Genomic DNA, 22,355 nt, shown 5'->3' on the forward strand with positions numbered 1-22,355 from the left:
AACCTGGCATGGGCTTATACATATTTTAGACCCATTTTCTACATGGTGAAATCTGTGGACTAAATGCAATAAATTTGGAGAAAGTGACGACGTGAATGAAAAAAATATACTCATTACAATTACTAATGGTTGGTGGTCAGAATATAATAGAAAACTCTAGCATGGAAATGCTATAAATTATTTCACTTTAAAAACAAGTTAAAATTTTCAGTTAAGATTTTTAAGGTGGGAGTGGGTGAATAGAAAAAAAAAGCATAATATGAATGGCTTCACCTGTTTCTTGACAAAACCTGTGTAATGAGGCAGTAAATTTGAATTTGGATCATCTTTCCTTTTTGCACATCTAAGAGTAACGTCCTCTTTCAGGACTGTTCACACTTTTTGAAATTCCTGGCTTATTTATTAATACTGTTGCTGTATAAGCAAACACATAAGAGCTTCCAGAACGTCAACCACTGATACACATTAAGCTTAAAGATGTTCAGAGTGCTTTGTCCCATCAGAGTTTAGCCTCTTAAATGCAGAATATGCTAGGTACTTTAAGAGTTTTATTTATCGCAGTGTTTTTTAAACCATCTGGCTTTGTATGCAAGGATGCTTTATAGAAATGGTAAAGTAAGAGAAAACAAAACTCTCAGCCTTGGGGCATTCTAAAATTAGTTACTTGATTGAAAACTATATCTATTTAAATTTGGATACTTTTGTACCCACTAAATTATCTTTAAAAACTGGAAACACCGTATTTCTTTCCCATGGCTTGTCCTTCAAAATAATGTATTGTTTGTCCCCATTAAGTCCATTCTCTCCTAGCCTGTTTTGCCTGTGATGTACCACCTAGGATTATATAAAAAGAGAAAGAAGGCAGGTGCCAATTATTTGCTCAGGTGACGAAGACAGAAAAAGCGTGATTTCCTGATTTCTAAGGTTCATGCCACTTCAGTACAAAATTTCAGATTCTATGCACCTAGAGACTTGAATGGATAATTATGGGCTCTAGGAACTTGGAAAAAGAAAGGACACTGGGGATGGAGCTGTCTGGAAGATTTTTGGGGAGTCTCTCAGGATACTCCATAGAAGGGTCAATGGAAGCAAAAGCATGAGGATGTTTTATCAAGCATAGTATCTATACAACATTGTAAATCAACTATACTTCAATAAAATTAAAAAACAAAACAAAACAAAGGTGAAAGAATAGTATAAAGAATCTGTGGCAGATAAGACTGAATTACTAAATTGAAAACAGGCAATGAGGGCCTTGAATGATAGGATAAGGAATTCAAGGTTAATCCTAGAGCAAGTTTCCTTAGATTTTTGACAAGAACAATATCAAGATCATTCACAGACTAAACTTAAAAATATATCTATGTGTGTATATATATATACATACTTAGCTAAAACCTAAAGCTTCTCAGTAAATATATTATTCATAATTTCTTTCTTTTGCTTTTTTTTTTTTTTAACAAAACTAGCATGCTGTCTCCCATTGTCTCTATATGTGTGGAAACAGGGAAGTTTTTATATATAAGCAGCATTTGTTTTCCCTGGTAGTTTTTCTGGAAACACTGTTTTCTCCACGTCCCATGGCTTAAGCGTTCTGCTCTTCACAGATACCCCTATCAGAAGTATATCCCAACACACAGGAAAATGGCCAAGAGAGAAACCTAGGCAGGGCTGGAAACCGGAAATCGCAACTGATTCTCCAGAGAAGAGGAGGCAATTAACATTTCTTCCATTTCAAAGCATCTGGAGGGCCTGGAGTTCAATTCACCCTTCACACTTCCACAGAGTGAAACATGTTCTGTTCGCTTTAAGATACTGTGTGTTGAATTACAGCAGAGCAGACGGAAGGAGAAAAAAATGGGAATATAATAGTTAACACCGCTACAGTATTTATTGTTATTTACCAGAAGAAAGCAATAATAAAGCAAATGTTTACGAAAAAATTCACTTCTGCTAGAAGACTCAGTTTCACCTAAGTCACTCCAACTGATTGGAAGTAGAAAATCTTGCCCTGACTATTCATATTTTATCTCCTTCCCCCTGCCTTTTCAGCCCCTAGTTTGTCACGGGCCAAAGCCTTTTACAACATACGCATATCAGTTAGCAATGTTCCCAGTTCCACCACCTGGATCCAGAAGTATGCTGCTGAAAGAGTCTCCAAACTCTAATCCAAGAGTCATTATGTCAATTCCTTCTTCTCCGAGATTATTCTGTTGCCTCTTATGCCAGCTCTTTTGGCAGCTGCACCTGTGATTTAAGCATTTGAAAAGAGGAGAAAAATTAATCCTAGATATTCAGGTGTTTTACAGCAAAAATGACAAAATGTACATGCCTCAAAGGGTGTAAAGCGGATTAGAAATTCTGGCCAGAGAGACCCCTCAGATCATGATAAAACAACAATAATAGCCACAGCCACCATGAAGTGGGCATTTACTGATGACGGGACAGCTCCAGGGGTTCTGAGCACGTGGTGAAGCTTATCACATACACAAGAGGGTGGGTGCTGGACTCCGCCTGTTTCAAATCCTGGAACTAGCACTTACTAGTTGCATGGTATTGGGCATCAATTTTCTCAGCTATAAAATGACAGTAACAGTATCTTGTTCACAAGGCTACCATAAGGATTAAGTAATACAAGTTAGTGATCAACATTAACACTTCTTTTGAAAGCATTGCCTCATTTCATCTTACAACCACCTTGGAAAGAGGGAACAGGCTCAGAGAGATTAAGCAATTTGCTTCAGGTCACAGGGCTAGGAAGTGGCAGAGCTGGATTTGAACCTAGATCTGCCTGATTTCAATGCCTTCCTGAGTATTGAAATACTCACCAAACAAATACCACCATAAGAATATAAAATGTATGTTCTTTTAAGACTTTCCTCTTTAAAGCACATTCCTAATGTGATACTCACCAAATATTACAACAGTATTTGGAGAACGCCCAAGGGCAAAAAAAATTGCAAAAGAGTAGCATAAGTCTGACTGCAAATCAACTTTGAGCCTTGTTTCACAGGAACAACTTAAAGATAAGGTAAGTTCTTAACGGGTTTCAAGTGCTGTTATATTTTAGGAGAATGACTCATCCATCATGGATGTGCCTTTCAGAGAACACTGACAGAGTCCAAAGGACACTCAGAGTTTGTATAATAATGACTTTAAAATGTCTCTCCTTCTATGGCCCGTGTCCACCTGCCAACGTGAGGAACCATTTTGGCCATCTACCATGGACCCTCTTAGCCAGTTCTCTGCCCACAACCTTTGTGTAAAAAGGTTTCCCAACATTCTGCCCATTGGAGAGAACTTGGGACGTGTTGCTGCTACCTGCACAGCCTTCAAACCAAAGGGTCCTCCATGTGCTCTGACTCTCTCCCTCCCTAGTGTCAGACTTTCAGGAGAGGAGGGGTGTGACTACAGATTAGTAAGGGTCATCCAACAGTGAACACCACCAATAAACAAAATATATAATGCCAGTTATTTAAAATAACTGCAGAGCTGTAACAAATAGTCAAAACTGTGTTCTTTGTATTATTGAATGGAAAAAATATTTTTATAGTATGTTATTCCTGATATATGTTTATATGCATAGAAGGGTTCCAAATTAATAAAAATACTTTGAAAAGTGAAGCGTGGCAATGCCCCAACATAGTAAACCCAGAGACATATTAACTAATTTAAAATATGCCCAAACTGGCAGTTCAGATCACTGGAGAAAAGAATGGGTCACTAAATGATCAGTGGTTAGCTACTTGGCAAAGAAATAAAATAGCAGACTTCTTGCTTCCTACTTACTTCTAACATCTAACCCTTTAATCATCTATAATATGGAATATTTTTTAAAAAACCAAAAGTTCTAAAAGCAGCAAGAAAGATAGGCAAATATTTTAATAAGGTTCAAAAAAGCCATTTCTAAGCAGAACACAAAAGACAGAAACCATAAAGGAAAAGATAGCTAGATCTGATGTTACAAAAATATAAAACTTCCAACAAACAAGAATCAATTCGCATTATTGTTAGGGGACCCTGTTCCCCCTTCACCTCTTGGTTAAAATTAGTTTTTTTAAAAAGTGCGTGTGTATAGCATTACACAGTGCACACACACACGTACATACACCCACAGAGTCTGGGAGCAATTGGGCAGGATGGGAAGACCCATTTCAGCAGGGGTTGTTTAATTCAGCACACGTGACTGCAGTTCCTGCTCTGGACCAACACCTCAATGGGTGTCCAGGACACTGATGAGGAAGACCTACCTTGAGGAACTCAGAATCCACTAGGAGACCTACAATGTGCCTGTAAGAGCTGTCAACTTAAGGCACCATGTGGAAGATGCTGAAAGAGAGGTACAAGTGAGGGGCAGTAGAAAGAGACAGGAAGGGTATTCACCACTGATGTTTGGTTTCATTTCTTTTGTTGTAAGTGTTGAGTTGAGCCTGTTGGATATATTTTGAAAGACAGAGATAGAAAATAAATAACTTGAGCAAAGTGTTGTGGGGAGAGAGGAAAAGAAGGTCCTTCAGGGGAAAAATTCAGGAGGTATGGTTTGCCATAGATGTCATTGAACCGTGGTTGTCCGAGTGTGGTCTCCAAATGACCAGCATCAGCATTGCCAAGGAACTTGTCAGAAATGTAAATTCTCAGGTCCCATCCAAGACCTACTGAATCAGAAACTCTAGAGATGGGCTCAGTAATCTATATTCAGCCTTCCAGGTTCTTTTGATGCATGCTAAATTTTAGGAATCACTATCACAGACTTTAGAAAAGTTGTACATCAAAAACTCTTTTTTTCCACTAGGTATTAGGGAAGGGCAGTTCTTGGTCTGTGTAATTCTAGCCCACTTATGCTCTTTTGAGATAAGTTTGAAACGTTACGTTGCTTTCTCCTGTGGAGACTCCCTCTGTCAAGAGTATAACATCTCTAAAGCTCTGATCTAGATTTGGCCTTGGCTCTTGGAGATTCTGGTAGGTTTGGGTTCTTGGGTTTTGGGGGTTTTTTTTAAGGAAAAAAAGGGACAGAAAAAAAGAAAGGAACTGAAGGGAACTCTGAGGCTTCAGACTTGAATGTGTGAGAGAATGGAGACAGCATGGAAAATTGGGAACCAGAAACAACAACTAGATCTAGAAAGGAAAAGCTTGGTTTGGGGACAGATTGAATGAAGGTACTGAGAAAACCCTGAGTGATCTAAAGGGAAAGGGAAATTTGGGGATTGTCCTAGATTATGTGATAATTGAAACAAAGGGAGAAGCTAAGATGGGAAAAAGGAGAAAACTGCAAAAGGACAGAATCTAGAGATCCTACTTCAAAAGAAACAGGATATTTTATAAATGAGGCAAAGAAAAAATGGCCAGAGATGAAGACTCAGGAGTCTATGTTCTTACATTTTTGTAATCGTAACAACTGCTAATGTGTCACGGAGTCTTTGGGCTAATTAAGGCTGCTCGGGAAATTATTATACTGAAATCTTTCTGAAGGAGAAATTTAATCATGTCTTTAGGCACCTAGGTGAAACCAGTCCAGGCACACATAGGTGAGCCCAAAGTAAAATTAACTGAATGTTAAAAGTTACCGTGTTTGACTGGCACCAAAAGTGGCATATGATATAAACGCAATTGACCTCAGTACATTGAACAGTTGCTGCAGATAAGATTTTTATCTCAATGAAAAGTACAGATACTCATCTGGGATGGTAGGCAGCGAGCGGACCACCCAATTTTTAAACAGGAAAGGAAATCATACATTTACCAGGGAGGGATAAGCCCGTACAAGCCTAACGTCTTTGTTTTGGGCTGGCATCACATTGACTCAGAGTTATCAACTCAGAGGGAAATAAATGAGCGATTAGTAAATTCAGTTAGACAAGACAAAGACTTTTAAAACAGCTAAAAACAATAAGAACAACGTGACAAACCAAAAAATTCTGCAACAGTCAAATAAGTAATGTAAATGAGTGAAAAAGGCCAGGGATTAGGCAGTAGGGCATGGTGGAGACTGAGGAAAAACTGGAGAGTCCATTACCTATCTCAAGGGAGAAGTCAACACAGATCCAGCTTATTTGTGCCATGCACATGCAGGCCCCGTGTGGCTGGATCTGATGTTTCAAATGCTCCCAGGTATCTGCATATTATCATGTGATATTTTATAACTCGTACAACAATACCCAAGCCAAACAAAATAGGCCTGTAAATCGGGCTTATAGTCCACTAGTTTTCAATACCTGGCCCCCAGAATACATCTCTCTTAAACTGAATTAAATGGGCAGCTTTTTGGAAGAGGTAGCATTTGAGCCAAGCAAGTGTACAGACTTCCCTTCATTCTCTGCTAGAAACTTCATTTCAGGGATCCCAAGCCAGACGCATGAGATGGGGAGAGAATAAACACTAAAAGGAAAAAATACAAATTTAAAATATAAACTACCTCATAAGCTATGCTCTAGAAAATAGAAAAATAATATTTCCAAGTCCATGAGAGAAAAAATAATCATTTTTCCTTTAAAAATAAATAATTTCTATGTATGTTTATGGACATTCAATGTTTTAGTTAGGAGCATCAGTAAAAACAATTATAAGATTTCCAAATTGGGTTTTAACTTCATATGTGAAAATCCAGGGATTTAGAGAGCATCTCTATCCTCCAACACAAGTGGGAGGGGAAAACCCCATAACCTTTAGTTTCACATCCTTCAAGTGAGTGCAGATGTGTCTCATTTGACCAGCCAAAAATAGCCCTTTCTGCTGGGATCTTGTGATATCACCACTGATGGCGTTTACAGCATTTTACTGAGTCTAAGATGCACATTTTTCGATGTTTCCGTATCCCTGACATCAGAAAGCATCTTACAGTCAACGGTGTTTTACAATAGTTGGCTGCAGGTGGGAGCACAAACACAGTATAGGTTTTCATACCATCAGCACTTCCACTGAGCTCTGTGCCCTGTTGGAATTGCACACGTGCAAATGTATTGCCATTTAAACTATCCTTTAAAGAATGACAAAGCAAATATGACAAAATGTGTTGGGCTTGTAAGAATTCTTTCTACTGTTTTGAACTTCCACACGTCTCAAATGATTTCAAATTAAAAGATAAAAAATGTCTTTTAAGAGAGATTACACTATGAGTTGGCATTAAAGCAGACATTTATCATGTATGCAGCAAGGCGCAAAAACACAGCAGTAGGGAGCGAATTGATGTCAGCCAAGTGCATTTTTGTCAGTTGGACAATGCATTTTCACATTTTTCTTGCAGAGCATTTTAAAGGACCACGTTGATGAAGTTGCATGACATTTTGTATCTGAGATACATATCAAGAGATGTCTATTGCAAGCCAAGCCAGGCAAATGAAAGCAGAAGATGCCAGTCCCTTGCATAGATAAAAGACATTGCAAAGCAAAGGCTGATATGCAAGACCACCATTCACAAACCGTGTCAGAGTTCACTTTGCTGCATATTTTTCTTCCTTAGCGGACATTAAAAACAAACAAAACACAACTCAAAACTGATAGCACTTGGGACTTCCCTGGTGGCACAGTGGTTAAGAATCTGCTTGCCAGTGCAGGGGACACGGGTTCAAGCTGTGGTCCGAGAAGATCCCACATGCCAGGGAGCAACTAAGCCCGTGAGCCACAACTACTGAGCCTGAGCTCTAGAGCTCACGAGACACAACTACTGAAGCCCGCGCGCCTAGAGCCCTTGCTGTGCAACAAGAGAAGCCACCGCAGTGAGAAGTCCGCGCACCGCAACAAAGAGTAGCCCCCGCTCGCTGCAACTAGAGAAAGATGGCGCGCATCAACGAAGATGCAATGCAGCCAGAGATAAATAAATAAATACTTTTTTTAAAAACCTGATAGCACTTTAGAATTTATTGAAAATGAAAAACGTACTACTTAGTAGGGTGTGGCATTTTGGTAATGATTATCATGAATTTACCTTAATGCCTTTTGCTCTAGAATCTAGACCCCAAGTTGAAGTGTTCTCACTTGACTAAAAGGCAGTGTCTTGACTGTAAAAATGATAAAAGCAACACTGTACGCTCCATGAAGTTAAGACTATACCTGTCCTATTCCTGCTGACGGTGCCTGATACATGGCAGCGCTATACCAATATTTATTGCAATAATGGGTAAGCAGATGGATGAAATGCAGCCAACTGCAGGGAAAGCCGATTTGCTCAGCAGAGCATTCCCTGAGAAGGCAGGGAGTGGGTTCAGATGATCATTTAAACTTCATTCTCTTGTCTACTCTGAACCCACGTGCCACCTTTAAGGCAGATTTTAAAAAGATTTCTCTTGGGCTTCCCTGGTGGCGCAGTGGTTGAGAGTCCACCTGCCGATGAAGGGGACACGGGTTCGTGCCCTGGTCCGGGAATATCCCACATGCCGTGGAGCAGCTGGGCCCGTGAGCCATGGCCGCTGAGGCTGTGCATCCGGAGCCTGTGCTCTGCCAACGGGAGAGGCCACACCAGTGAGAGGCTCACGTACCGCAAAAAAAAAAAAAAAGATTCCTCTTAATGTCATTTTCTGATTGTCTAGCCACCAAGGCATCTTGGATTTGCCTTGACAACTGGTTACTGAGTGACAGCGCTAGCCTCTCTCAAAACAACACCCTGATCCACCCCCTACAGAGGTCTGGCTGCCTGGAGAAGAGCAGGTACAAAAAGTGTTGATGTTGTGCCCAAGGGCAGGCAAAGGCCTCTTGCCTGATCTCATGTGACCTCTAGTGCTGTCACCCTGCCCCCTGCCCCAAGAAGAATCAGAGTCCCTCTAAATCACAGTTGAAAGTCATCTTTGATTCAGAAGAATAAAATGCTGAAATGTTGTCAATTGTGCATTACTAGGAGATGGGAATAAGGAACATACATGTGTATATATGAATAAGAACCAATTATATTGGGTTGTTTGGGTTTTTTTTCATTTTTTGTGGCCACGCCATGCGGCTTGCAGCATCTTAGTTCCCCGACCAGGGATTGAATCTGGGCCCTCGGCAGTGAAAGTGCTGAGTCCTAACCACTGGACCGCCAGGGAATTCCCTGTATTGTTTGAGAATATAAAGCTCTTTAAAAGCAGAAAAAGAACAAGCTTACATGGAAACCTGTTTAAAACATCTTGACAAAAACTGACCCTCTATGATGAAATAATATATTGACTATTTTGTCAATGTAATATCTTGGCTAAATTACATACTAGATTTTAAAACAATAGTTAATTATCAACCACCTGTGGTCTTTGGACACGCACCTTTCAGCCTCCATAAATGCCGCCATAGTAATGACTATAAAAAAATTTATTTCTATAACTTAAGCTGCAAGGAATAGAACATTTTCGCCTATCAGCATGAGTAATAGTGAATCATAGTAAACATGAAAACTGAAATAATAGTAAAATATTTTAAAGCTCCATTTATTCATAGAGATATTAATCTGAAGTTTATTATTTTCCACCCACCAAAAAAATAAAAAGTATAATTGCAATTGCAGGTAGTCTCCATTCATCTACTAAAAAAGAACTGTTTTTTCAAGCACTATGGAAGCACTCATCTACAAACATTGGCCTAATTAGGCCTCACTCTTATTTATTCCTGCAGCAGGTCCCTGGGGATCTCTGCTTGTGTCAGCTCTGTGTGGCTGGAGTGAATAAAAGCTTGACCCTGGACTCAGAACTGGATTTCAAAGTCAACTCTACCACTTCTGAGCTGTTTCTCCTAGACATGTTTTTTAACATCCCTAATCCTCAGTTTCCTTTTTATAAAACAGGGAGAATAATAATACGTGCCTTATAGGGTTGTTAAAGTGACTGTAAAAGTTAATTCATATAATGAATCTGGCCCATAGTAAGTGCTCAATAGATGTTAGCTATTAGTACCATCGTTACAGAAGTTATATAGATGTGTCTTTATATACATATATATATAGTTATATATATAACTATATATATATAGTTATATAGATGTGTCTTTGAGGATAACCAATATATATATAACTATATATATATATATATATATATATATATAGTTATATAGATGTGTCTTTGAGGATAACCAATCATTTAGATCTACCAGTAATGCTGACAGATTTCCCTCTGTTAGTGACAATCTCCTGGTGTCCAAATGAGCAGGGAAAAGAGTTGGGAGACATTTATCGTGGTGTGTGTTCACCATTTCTCCCACCTCCTACTTACAGGTTTAAGATAGGCGATGTTACTGTGACGAATGTCGTTCAAGAGCTGATCTCTGGGGGTGATTTCCACCAGCGGGGGTGGCCTATTTCTCGGCACTGGTTTGAGTGTTTTGATCACGTCTTTGAGGTTGGTTTTCTCAGCTGATTCTCTGGCTTCCGGCATCCGAGATTTGCGCTGGGTCCTCTTTAGCTTTACCATGCGGAAGGTGTCAGTGTCCGGCCTGTACTTTGGAGCATGCGATGGCTTTTTCGTCATTTCATTTTGTCGACTGAAGGGGACTGCGTGGGAGCTGGGAGGTCGAGGAGGAAGAGGAAGAGGAGGCTGGAGGAACTCCTGCGTCCCAGAATCGGGCACTGGTCCCCGCAGCGTCTCCCACATCCCAGGTGGCAGCCCCAACCCGTTCTCCAACATGGCTATTAACTTTCTCTGCTCTTTGAGTTGCTGCTGTTTCTGTTCTTCTTGTCTTTTCTGCCTTTGTCTATCCTGATTCCTGGTGAGCAGGTTGGTTACCACCATTCTGGGACCTGGAAGCTCAAAATGGTAGCCCATCTTCAGGAGAGTGTCGTTTGCCTTCAGAAGCCTGGCTATCTCCATTTCAGCATGGTGGCCCAACATATGCCTCTGATTGTGGAACCGAAGTTCGGTTAGTGTCTCATTAAACTGGAGACACCTCATGATGGCCACGATTCCCTTGCCTGTGATGAAATTGGACTCGACGTTAAGAGTGGTAATGCTCCTGTTTTCACGCAACATGTTGGCCAGGGCGAATGCTAGGTTCTCATCCGCACCCACGTTGGCTAAACTGAAGGTTTTGATGTGTTTGTTTTTCTTCATCGCGTTGACAAAGTCCAGCAACATTTCTTTGGGGATGTTTTCAATGTTGTTCAGGTTGAGTTCCTTCATGTCAGGGTCATTTTGTCTCACTCGCCTTAAGCTCCCATCTAGGTCCGTTTGGTTTCCGGAAGGCCTTGCGCTTACCTTCAAAAAACTGGTATCTAGAGCTAGCTTCTTGGGATCTAATTTTGATATTTTTTTCTCACTTTTTTCTTGGGCCTCTGGTCTGTCTTTTTGTTCTTCGGTTACTTTATCAGTTACCTGTTGGCTGTTGTTCTCACCATTTCTGATTTGCTTCTTTACCTCACCTTCCTCTTCTCTTTTCGTTTTCTCTTCACTCTCTTCACTGTCCTCTTTTCCCTCATCTTCTTCATCTTCCACATCATCTTTGTTATCTTCATTATTTGTTTCTTGAACATTGTCACTGCCCTGTGATTCTGTTTTATGTGCAGTGATTTCATTATTAAGCTTTTCTTTTAAATACTGGGACACATTTTTATTACCTGTGTCTATTTCTTCATGCTGTTCTTGAGTTTTTCCCTAAAAGAGAAGTTTATGAGGGTTAGAATACATGTCATGAGGGTTTCTTCACATAGAAATATGAAGAGCAGCACTATTTACTGGAGAGAATAAGAAGATTTATTACTAAGTGAAAAAAGGAAGCAAATAAGCTGTAGGCATAGTATTCCATTTGTTTACATATTTATGTGTATACATATATACACACAATATATATCAAAGCTTATAAATGTGTAGAAAAAAACAGACTTGTAATGCTTACCAAGTAAGTACTTATCTCTGAGGAAGAGAGGTAACCATTGAGATAACCGAGAAAAGGAAGGATTGAGGGGATTTTCACTTTTTACGTTATATAATTCTAGACTAAGTTTTTTTAAAACCAAGTACACATATTAGTTTTTCAAGCAAATACGACAAAAATAAAGATAAATTTTTATAGGCACACACAGGCACGAACACAGTTTTTGGCTGTGTTTTTCTCATCCCCTGTGTTAAAATTAAGCCTAGTTAATTTTGTTTTCAGACCCTCTATTGTTTTTAAAGATGGGGTTCAGTTCCAGAAGCAGTTAAAAATTATTTGTTTTGAAAACCTTATGGATTTATCCATTCATTGAAATCTTTGTTTTGTATATAGCTGAATAGGCACCTTTGTATTCAATAGCTCTGTGTTACACAATAATTTCCTTATTGCCCTAACCAAAATTTACATAATATGTTTGCCAATCTAATGTAATGTGTACAACAAGTTTCCCTGAAAATAAGATACTGTGGGGAAAATGAAAGCAGTTTGATATTTGGAACGTAACAAAACCCTTAAACTTTGATTTTTGTTTGCTCAGCTCTGGGAAAACTACCCTGGATACTCCAGGGACGGGCTTTATAGTCCAGTTCCTGTGGAAGGAAAGTGTCTAGGAGGCAAAGCCAGCTACAAAAGGGGACAGGATTAGTAGAGATTGAGAAAGAACTCCTTAGTCTGGGAAGGAAAATGACAGTCATATCAATAATGTTTATTAAATGTTTACACATCAATTAGCACATTTTCCCAAAATGTATGTGTACCTCATAGGTGTCATTTTGAAAGCTGATGTAGCAGTTTGACACACAGGCTCATCTGAGTAAGAAGATCTTGGGAGGACGAAATGGGTAAAGGGGATCGACTGTATGGTGATGGATGGAAACTAAATTTTTGGTGGTGAGCATACTGTAGGGTATATAGAAGTAGAAATATAATGTTGTACACATGAAACTTACATCGTGTTATAAACCAATGTTATCTCAATAAAAAATAAACCTGTAATTTAAAAAAAAATAAGAACTTGATTTTACTGCTTATAACATTATAGGCTGGAATTGACAATTGACACCTTAACTCTGAAGCCTTCACCTTTGCATTTCTCATTTGTCTCAGCAGGGGGAGCCAACTATCAAGCTGTTTAAATTATACCAAAGGAAGAAAAAGTGTTAAAAGCACCCAATTTGTTTTTTCCTCTGAAATTGGTGTTCATATAGAACTGGCTTTTACTCTAGTTGTAAAACGTCTGCAAATTGTACCTTACACTCTAACCTGATCAAGCCAGCAACTCATTTTCTTGAGTGCAGTACGTGTTTAAACTCCCCTGGCCATGAAATCAGTTTATAACTTTCCTAAAATTATAGCCAGCGTGATGGTAATGTGACAAGATATATCAATATTAGCAGGCATAACTACAAGAGACTTTACCTGTGGGGATCTCTGTCTTATTTTTGCCAAGTCATTTTTAAGTGAAACATTTAAAACAATGTGCTGATATACAAGTCCAGAGTGGACCACAATTCTACTTTTCATATAAGGAACATGTTTAAAGAATGAACTATCTTTAAAACAGCTTAACATCATCAACTTCTAAATTCACCACTGATATCCAATGTACTGTGGTAATACTGGATTTTTTGGTTATTTGACTTGGTTTAATTGCAGAGCCTGTGATTGGACTTCAGGGGGACTGTGACACCCTTGAGATTGTACGTGAAACATTGTATGTGTATGCATGTGATGGAAGGAGAGAACGGAGAGCCTTCTTCAGCTTCTTAAAGGGTTCTGTGAGCCAAAAAAAAGCATAAAGGACAAATGCTTCTGGGTTATGAGTTAATTCATTAAGTATCATGCCTACAGAATATAGGCTTTCCTGCACAAGAAACCCCGTGGCAATTTTTTTAAAGAGATATTTACAAGAAATTACCACTTTTTCCTCCCAGTTATACCATGTAAGTGTTAAAGAAAGTTCCCATCTGGCGTAGGATGAAATATTCTGATTTATCTATAAACGTCGACAAAACATAGAGTCTTGAGAAATGACAGTTACAACAGGGACACGTGCCAGCCCAGCCCAGGCAGCCATTTCTCTGTTGTATACAAATCCCCGGTTACCTTGGATGACACAAAGGTAACAGGAACACGTTCGTCTTCCAGCATGCGTCTGGATGCCTTTTGCCAATACATATAATCAACGAGAGATTTGTGGTCGAAGTTCCCTGTTGGTGGCTTGTCAGTCTGATCCTTCTGAATCATTCCCACGGGAAGCCTGGGGTCAGGGGCCATCACCTCCATTTCCAACTGCAGTTCCTTAAGCTCTTCTGGGGACAAGTTGGCCAAGATTTCATCTTCATCAATCTCCCCATCAAAGAGTTCTTCTTGATCTGAATTCCTGCTGTGTTCCGACATGATTCTTTTCTATACTTTTCTATACTTTATTAGAAAAGGAGAAATAATCAAAGAAGATTTAAAAAAAGAAAAAACTCTCAAGAAGTTCCCCCAGTTACCAAGCGTCCCAGGTCAATACCACCTTGAGAGATTTTTTTTCCCCCAAGAACCCCAGTGGTGTTTGCTGAGCCTCTAGGAGTGACTGCCGCTAAGCTCAAGCCGTAACTATATTAAGCAGGGCTTGGCTGGAGAGGGTCAATTTATGGAATTACTATGCTCCTCTCTTTTCGGCAACTTGAGTCAGCTGTGCAAATCCATCTGACATTTCAGTACAGCTGCTTAGGTTTGCCAGCGAGTAACAGGTCTCCAGACTCCCTGTAGGAGTAAAATTAGTTCTCTTCCTATGTGCTCTCACATTGTCCTACACTAAGTCATGCAGCCCATACACACATACCCCAGTACTGCAGGGGAGGCCACTTCTTTTTATTTAAATGATGAAAGCAACTTACAATATTTCAGGAGGAAAATCCAAACAGCGACCTCAGTTCTAGTGAAGTGAAAAATTCATATGCAGGTGGAAATCAAGCTCTCAGGGCTTGATTCTTCACTACCATGAGACTCTGGAAGGAAATAAACCTGCACACAGCCGAGCAGAGGTCTGGCTATGTTACCCACTGCGTAAACTGAACCTTTGCAAGATGTCCTTATTTGCATCTAGATCCTGTGATCTAACAGATGGGGACAACGAGCCCTTGAATTTCCACTATGAGTGAGGAGTTTAATGTTTTAAATAATTTGTTTTTCTTATTAAGTATCCATTAAGCCAGGATAAAAATTTAAAGGGATCTAAATTGAAATGTTAAAAAAAAAACCCAAACCATTAAAGTACTGGAAGAAATCATGAAAAGATTTTTTCATAACTTCAGAGGACGATATGGCAATATTTATCCAAATGACAAATGTACATTTTCTTTGACCAGCCATTCCACTTTTAGGAATGTATCCTACAGATACACTCCCACATGCGTGAAATAATAGGTGCTCAAGATTATTCAATGTAGCAAACTACAAAATAGTGTATTGTATGTTCTTTGTGTGAAAAAGGGTAAAAAGAATATATGTATATATACAGATTTTATCAACAGATCCTTGGAAAGATACACAAGAAACCAATAACAGTAGCATCCAATAAAAATGGATGCTACTGGAGAAAGAAATGGGTTGTCTGGGAGACAGGACTAGGAAAAAAGACTTTGTTACTGTATACCCTTTTATAATTGCCAGATTTTGAAACTTATGAACATAATGCTTATTCAAAAATGTATATTTATTGTACAAAACTTAGGATAACACAGGGAAGCATAAAGAAATTTAAAATTTCCTCTTATTGCACCATTAAGAGCTACCATCATTAACATTTTGGTTCATCACTGCAGTCAGTCCCTTCTTACAGTCATATGAGCTCAATAATCTTTTGTCATCTGTTTTCTGACTTACAAAATCGTGTTTTTTTTCTAGGTTATAGTATATTCTACTACTACATAATTTTTTTAAATTATTTATTTATTTTTGGCTGCATTGGGTCTTTATTGCTGCACGCAGGCTTTTTCTAGTTGTGGCAGGCGGGGGCTACTCTTTGTTGCGGTGCATGGGCTTCTCATTCCGGTGGCTTCTCTTGTTGCAGAGTATGGGCTCGAGGCACGCGAGCTTCAGTGGTTGTGGCACACAGGCTCAGTAGTTGTGGCTTGCTGGCTCTAGAGCACAAGCTCAGTAGTTGTGGAGCACGGCTTAGTTGCTCCACAGCATGTGGGATCTTCCCGGACCGGGGATCGAACCTGTGTCCCCTGCATTGGCAGGCAGATTCTTATCCACTGCGCCACCACGGAAGCCCTACTACTACATAATTTTTAATAACTCCCTGTTAAGATTCTTTACATGGAAGTACCATAATTTATGTAACCAATCTCCAATTATTGGATATTTGGACTGCTTTCAATGCTCACAAGCACTTCTTCAATAAATATCCCCTGTAGTTAAATATTAATACACATGCAAAGTTATTTCTTTAGGATAACTTGAATATATTCCAAGAAGTGAAATTGCTGGGTCAAAGAATATGAGGAAATTAAGGGCTTTTTATATGTATGGCTAAGTGATCCCCTCAATATTATTATTACCCATCCCTAATACACATATATTAAGTTATTTGCAAATTATATATATGTTACTATTCCAATATTATACATAATTTATAATTATATTTATACATAAATATAAAATACACATTGTCAACTTATTCTTCAATATATGTCAACTTATTCTTCAATATAAATTTATAACATTTATAAATATAAATGAATTTAAATTTATATATACATCTATATAACAAAACATATGCAAAAAAATTAAATGTGAGAAGTTTTAAGTGGACGTGCTACTATTTTCTTCCTACCCCAGTGGTTTTTTTTTGAACACCCCAAGATTGAGAGGCTTTTCATATATATGGCTAAACTATTCACCAGAAAGATATTACCAATTTACTTGATCATTTTAAAATAAAGAACACAGATGCATAGTGACAGCTTACTATTGACCTCTCCCCTGTGAGGATTCCTTTCATCCTGGTCCTGTAACAGGGAAATAAAAGCTTGGCCTCAGCAGGCAGCGAGGTAGACCACTTTACACAACTGATTTGCAGACCATCATTTCAGAGACGGAGCTTGCAAAACAGTGGTCTAAAGAGACTGTACCAAAAAGAGTTTTGTGTACAAGGAGGTTTGGAAATGTTATATTCTGCAGTTGTCTTTTACAGATTTGTAAAACACATGAGCTTTTAGAGACTCTGAGAAATCATATGTGAAAGAAATCCATTTATTTAGCTCAATATTTCCCAAACTTATTTACTTAATTCATGGGTTTTTTCTTTTAAAAATCATTAATGGTCTTCCCTGGTGGCGCAGTGGTTGACAGTTCGCCTGCCGATGCAGGGGACACGGGTTCGTGCCCCAGTCCGGGAAGATCCCACATGCCGCGGAGCAGCTGGGCCCGTGAGTCATGGCCGCTGAGCCTGCGCGTCCGGAGCCTGTGCTCCGCAACGGGAGAGGCCACAGCAGTGAGAGACCCGCGTACCGCAAAAAAATCACTAATATCCTGTGTAATTACTTTCCAAAATTCATACTTTGGGAAATACTGATATAAATATAAAAGCAGGGGCTTCCCTGGTGGCGCAGTGGTTGAGAGTCCACCTGCCGATGCAGGGGATGCGGGTTGGTGCCCCGGTCCGGGAAGATCCCACATGCTGCGGAGCGGCTGGGCCCGTGAGCCATGGCCACTGAGCCTGCGCGTCCGGAACGGGAGAGGCCACAACAGTGAGAGGCCCGTGTATCACAAAAAAAAAAAAAAAAACATAAAAAATAAATAAATATAAAAGCAGAAGATCTGGAATTAGTCTGCCAGATTCAAACCCCAGTTCCACTCCTTAGTAACTATGTGATACTGGGCAACTTAACCCAAATTCCTCATCATATAAAAGAGATCTGACTGTAATATTTATCATATTCAATTAATGAGGGAACTAAATGAGGATACAGATAGATACTGAACTAGATATAGATATGGAAATTAAGTAGGATGGTGCATGGCACAGAGTAAAACCCTCAATCGATGTTATATATTACTAGTCTCATATTTCATGGGTAACCACAGAAACATTTAAAGAAAAACAAAGGCAATTGTAAAATGTAATACATTTAATAAACCACTTCCATGATAGAAACCATTATATTAACAGCAATAAACAAAAGCGCTTTAAAAAATCTTGCTGTTCTTATAGAGAGCAACTCAGAGGCTTTTAGATGGAAATGTGTATAAATAGAAAACCCACCATTTGCATGTAAGTGTGAAGCTATCCTCAGAAAGTGATTGGAATTGTTGCTTGTAAGCTTTCAGATTCAAATTCTATTCTGGTGACCAAATGTTTTTGATGATCACACACATTTAGAAATTTCTGTAAGGGGTGCCGCTTCAGCTAACTTCCATCTTGCTGAATGAGTTGGGACAGTGGGTACATCTCTCCCAGCTGCTTCCACTATGCATTTCATCCATATGCTGACAGGGCAGGTTTTGCTGGTGTAATTAGCCTCATTTGACACACAGATGATTTAGTTGTGCTTTCTCTTAATGATGTTCCCCTGCCACCTCAGCAGCTTCTCACATCAGAATCCAGCTATGATGTCAAGAGAAAGTAACAAGCTGTAGGATAATCAACTGACTTTTTTACAGCCAGATAGGGCATCACAGATCAGAATCTCTTGCAGAGGTTTTTAAGTGCATGGATGCCCTGGGACCCCCACCCCCCAGAAGCTACTAAATCAGAATTCTCAAGTTTGGATCCAGGAATCTGTATTTTTGGAAAACTCTCTAGGTGATTTTGATTTATAAATGAGTATGAGAATCACAGCACTATTGCAAGCCACTCATTCTACAGATCAGGCTCAGAGACCTTAGGAAGCTGCATTTGATGACGTTCAGAACATGCTACCCCAAATATGGCACCTTGACATACTGAATATTTTAAACTGAAGGAATTTGAGAACGAGCATGTGCAGGAAGGACTCCTGACCTTCCTCTTCACCCCTGAAGCATGTCATAAGACCCTCCTGTGATAGGAGCATCCTCACCTCTGAAAACAGAGGGACCAAGATGAATCCAAAGAAACAGGCCTTGCTCAGCTTCCCCTAGTTTACTGTCTTTGTTTATACCCTTCTGTCCTGTCACATTTCCCCATGACTTTCCACTTCTCTTCAAACCTAGTATAAAAACACTTGAGCAAAAAAAAAAAAAAAAAACACTTGAGCAGAAGCAAGAAGAACTACAATCCTGCAGCCTGTGGAACAAAAACCACATTCACAGAAAGATAGACAAGATGAAAAGGCAGAGGGCTATGTACCAGATGAAGGAACAAGATAAAACCCCAGAAAAACAACTAAATGAAGTGGAGATAGGCAACCTTCCAGAAAAAGAATTCAGAATAATGATAGTGAAGATGATCCAGCACCTCAGAAAAAGAATGGAGGCAAAGATCGAGAAGATGCAAGAAATGTTTAACAAAAACCTAGAAGAATTAAAGAACCATCAAACAGAGATGAACAATACAATAACTGAAATGAAAACTACACTAGAAGGAATCAATAGCAGAATAACTGAGGCAGAAGAATGGATAAGCGACCTGGAAGATAGAATGGTGGAATTCACTGCTGCAGAAAAGAATAAAGAAAAAAGAATGAAAAGAAATGAGGACAGCCTAAGAGACCTCTGGGACAACATTAAACGCAACAACATTCGCATTATAGGGGTCCCAGAAGGAAAAGAGAGAGAGAAAGGATGCAATAAAATATTTGAAGAGATTATAGTTGGAAACTTCCCTAACATGGGAAAGGAAATAGCCACCCAAATCCAGGAAGCGCAGAGAGTCCCATACAGGAGAAACCCAAGGAGAAACACACCGAGACACATAGTAATCAAATTAGCAAAAACTAAAGACGAAGAAAAATTATTAAAAGCAGCAAGGGAAAAATGACAAATAACATACAAGGGAACTCCCATAAGGTTAACAGCTGATTTCTCAGTAGAAACTCTACAAGCCAGAAGGGAGTGGCATGGTATACTTAAAGTGATGAAAGGGAAGAACGTACAACCAAGATTACTCTACCTGGCAAGGATCTCATTTAGATTCAATGGAGAAATCAAAACCTTTACAGAGAAGCAAAAGCTAAGAGAATTCAGCACCACCAAACCAGCTCTACAACAAATGCTAAAGGAACCTCTCTAAGTGGGAAACACAAGAGAAGGAAAGAACCTACAAAAACAAACCCAAAACAATTAAGAAAATGGTAATAGGAACATACGTATCGATAATTACCTTAAATGTGAATGGATTAAATGCTCCAACCAAGACACAGGCTTGCTGAATGGATACAAAAACAAGACCCATATATATGCTGTCTACAAGAGACCCATTTCAGACCTAGGGACACATTCAGACTTAAACTGAGGGGATGGAAAAAGATATTCCATGCAAATGGAAACCAAAAGAAAGCTGGAGTAGCAATACTCATATCAGATAAAATAGACTTTAAAATAAAGAATGTTACAAGAGACAAGGAAGGACACTACAGAATGATCAAGGGATCAATCCAAGAAGAAGATATAACAATTATAAATATATATGCACCCGACATAGGAGCACCTCAATACATAAGGCAACTGCTAACAGCTATAAAAGAGGAAATCGACAGTAACACAATAAGAGTGGGGGACTTTAACACCTCACTTACACCAAGGGACAGATCATCCAAAATGAAAATAAATAAGGAAACAGAAGCTTTAAATGACACAATAGACCAGATGGATTTAATTGATCTTTATAGGACATTCCATCCAAAAACAGCAGATTACACTTTCTTCTCAAGTGCACATGGAACATTCTCCAGGATAGATCACATCTTGGGTCACAAATCAAGCCTCAGTAAATTTAAGAAAATTGAAATCATATCAAGCATCTTTTCTGACCACAGTGCTATGAGATTAGAAATGAATTACAGGGAAAAAACATAAAATACACAAACACATGGAGGCTAAACAATAAGTTACTAAATAACCAAGAGATCAATGAAGAAATCAAAGAGGAAATTAAAAAATACCTAGAGACAAATGACAATGAAAACACGATGATCCAAAACCTATGGGATGCAGCAAAAGCAGTTCTAAGAGGGAAGTTTATAGCAATACAAGCGTACCTCAAGAAACAAGAAGAATCTCCAATAAACAATCTAACCTTACACCTGAAGGAACTAGAGAAAGAAGAAAAAACAAAATCCAAAGTTAGCAGAAGAAATCATAAAGATCAGAGCAGAAATAAATGAAATAGAAACAAACAAAACAATAGCAAAGATCAATAAAACTAAAAGCTGGTTCTTTGGGCTTCCCTGGTGGCACACTGGTTGAGAATCTGTCTGCTAATGCAGGGGACACGGGTTCAAGCCCTGGTCTGGGAAGATCCCACATGCCGCGGAGCAACTAGGCCCGTGAGTCACAACTACTGAGCCTGCACGTCTGCAGCCTGTGCTCCGCAACGAGAGGCTGCGATAGTGAGAGGCCCACACACCGCGATGAAGAGTGGCCCCGCTTGCCACAACTAGAGCAAGCCCTCGCACAGAAACGAAGACCCAACAGCCAAAAGTAAATAAATAAATTGAAAAGTAACTGTACCATTAATAAATAAATAAATAAAAGCTGGTTCTTTGAGAAGATAAACAAAATTGACAAACCATTAGCCAGACTCATCAAGAGGGAGAGGACTCAAATCAATAAAATTAGAAATGAAAAAGGAGAAGTTACAACAGACACTGCAGAAATACAAAGCATCCTAAGAGACTACAACAAGCAACTCTATGCCAATAAAATGGACAACCTGGAAGACATGGACAAATTCTTAGAAAGGTATAACCTTCCAAGACTGAACCAGGAAGAAATAGAAAATATGAACAGACCAATCACAAGAGCTGAAATTGAAACTGTGATTAAACATCTTCCAACAAACAAAAGTCCAGGACCAGATGGCTTCACAGGTGAATTCTATGAAACATTTAGAGAAGAGCTAACACCTATCGTTCTCAAACTCTTCCAAAAAATTGCAGAGGAAGGAACACTCCCAAACTCATTCTAAGAGGCCACCATCACCCCGATACCAAAACCAGACAAAGATACTACAAAAAAAGAAAATTACAGATCAATATCACTGATGAATATAGATGCAAAAATCCTCAACAAAATACTAGCAAACAGAGTCCAACACATTAAAAGCCTCATACACCATGATCAAGTGGGATTTATCCCAGGGATGCAAGGATTCTTCAATATACACAAATGAATCAATGTGATACGCCATATTAACAAACTGAAGAATAAAAGCCATATGATCACCTCAATAGATGCAGAAAAAGCTTTTGACAAAATTCAACACCAATTTTTGATAAAAACTCTCCAGAAAGTGGGCATAGAGGGAAACTACCTCAACGTAATAAAGGCCATATATGACAAACCCACAGCAAACATCATTCTCAATGGTGAAAAACTGAAAGCATTTCCTCTAAGAT

The 22,355-nt window shown here is 39.1% G+C and overlaps 1 protein-coding gene across 1 annotated transcript; it reads right to left on the minus strand.

The window, feature by feature from the left end:
* Positions 1 to 10,000: 10,000 nt before the first annotated feature.
* LMOD3 (leiomodin 3) lies at positions 10,001 to 14,840 on the minus strand. The gene is made up of 2 exons (XM_022572587.3): positions 13,927 to 14,840; positions 10,001 to 11,540 (listed from the first exon to the last, which is right to left on the minus strand). Exons 1-2 carry the CDS (start codon positions 14,218 to 14,220, stop codon positions 10,140 to 10,142), a joined length of 1,695 nt encoding a protein of 564 aa, XP_022428295.2. The 5' UTR covers positions 14,221 to 14,840; the 3' UTR covers positions 10,001 to 10,139.
* Between the last annotated feature and the right edge of the window lie 7,515 nt (positions 14,841 to 22,355).

Source organism: Delphinapterus leucas, chromosome 10 (assembly GCF_059928025.1).
Source record: "Delphinapterus leucas isolate spDelLeu-1000000601 "Yukka" chromosome 10, BTC_Dleu_Yukka2, whole genome shotgun sequence".
NCBI lineage: Eukaryota > Metazoa > Chordata > Mammalia > Artiodactyla > Monodontidae > Delphinapterus > Delphinapterus leucas.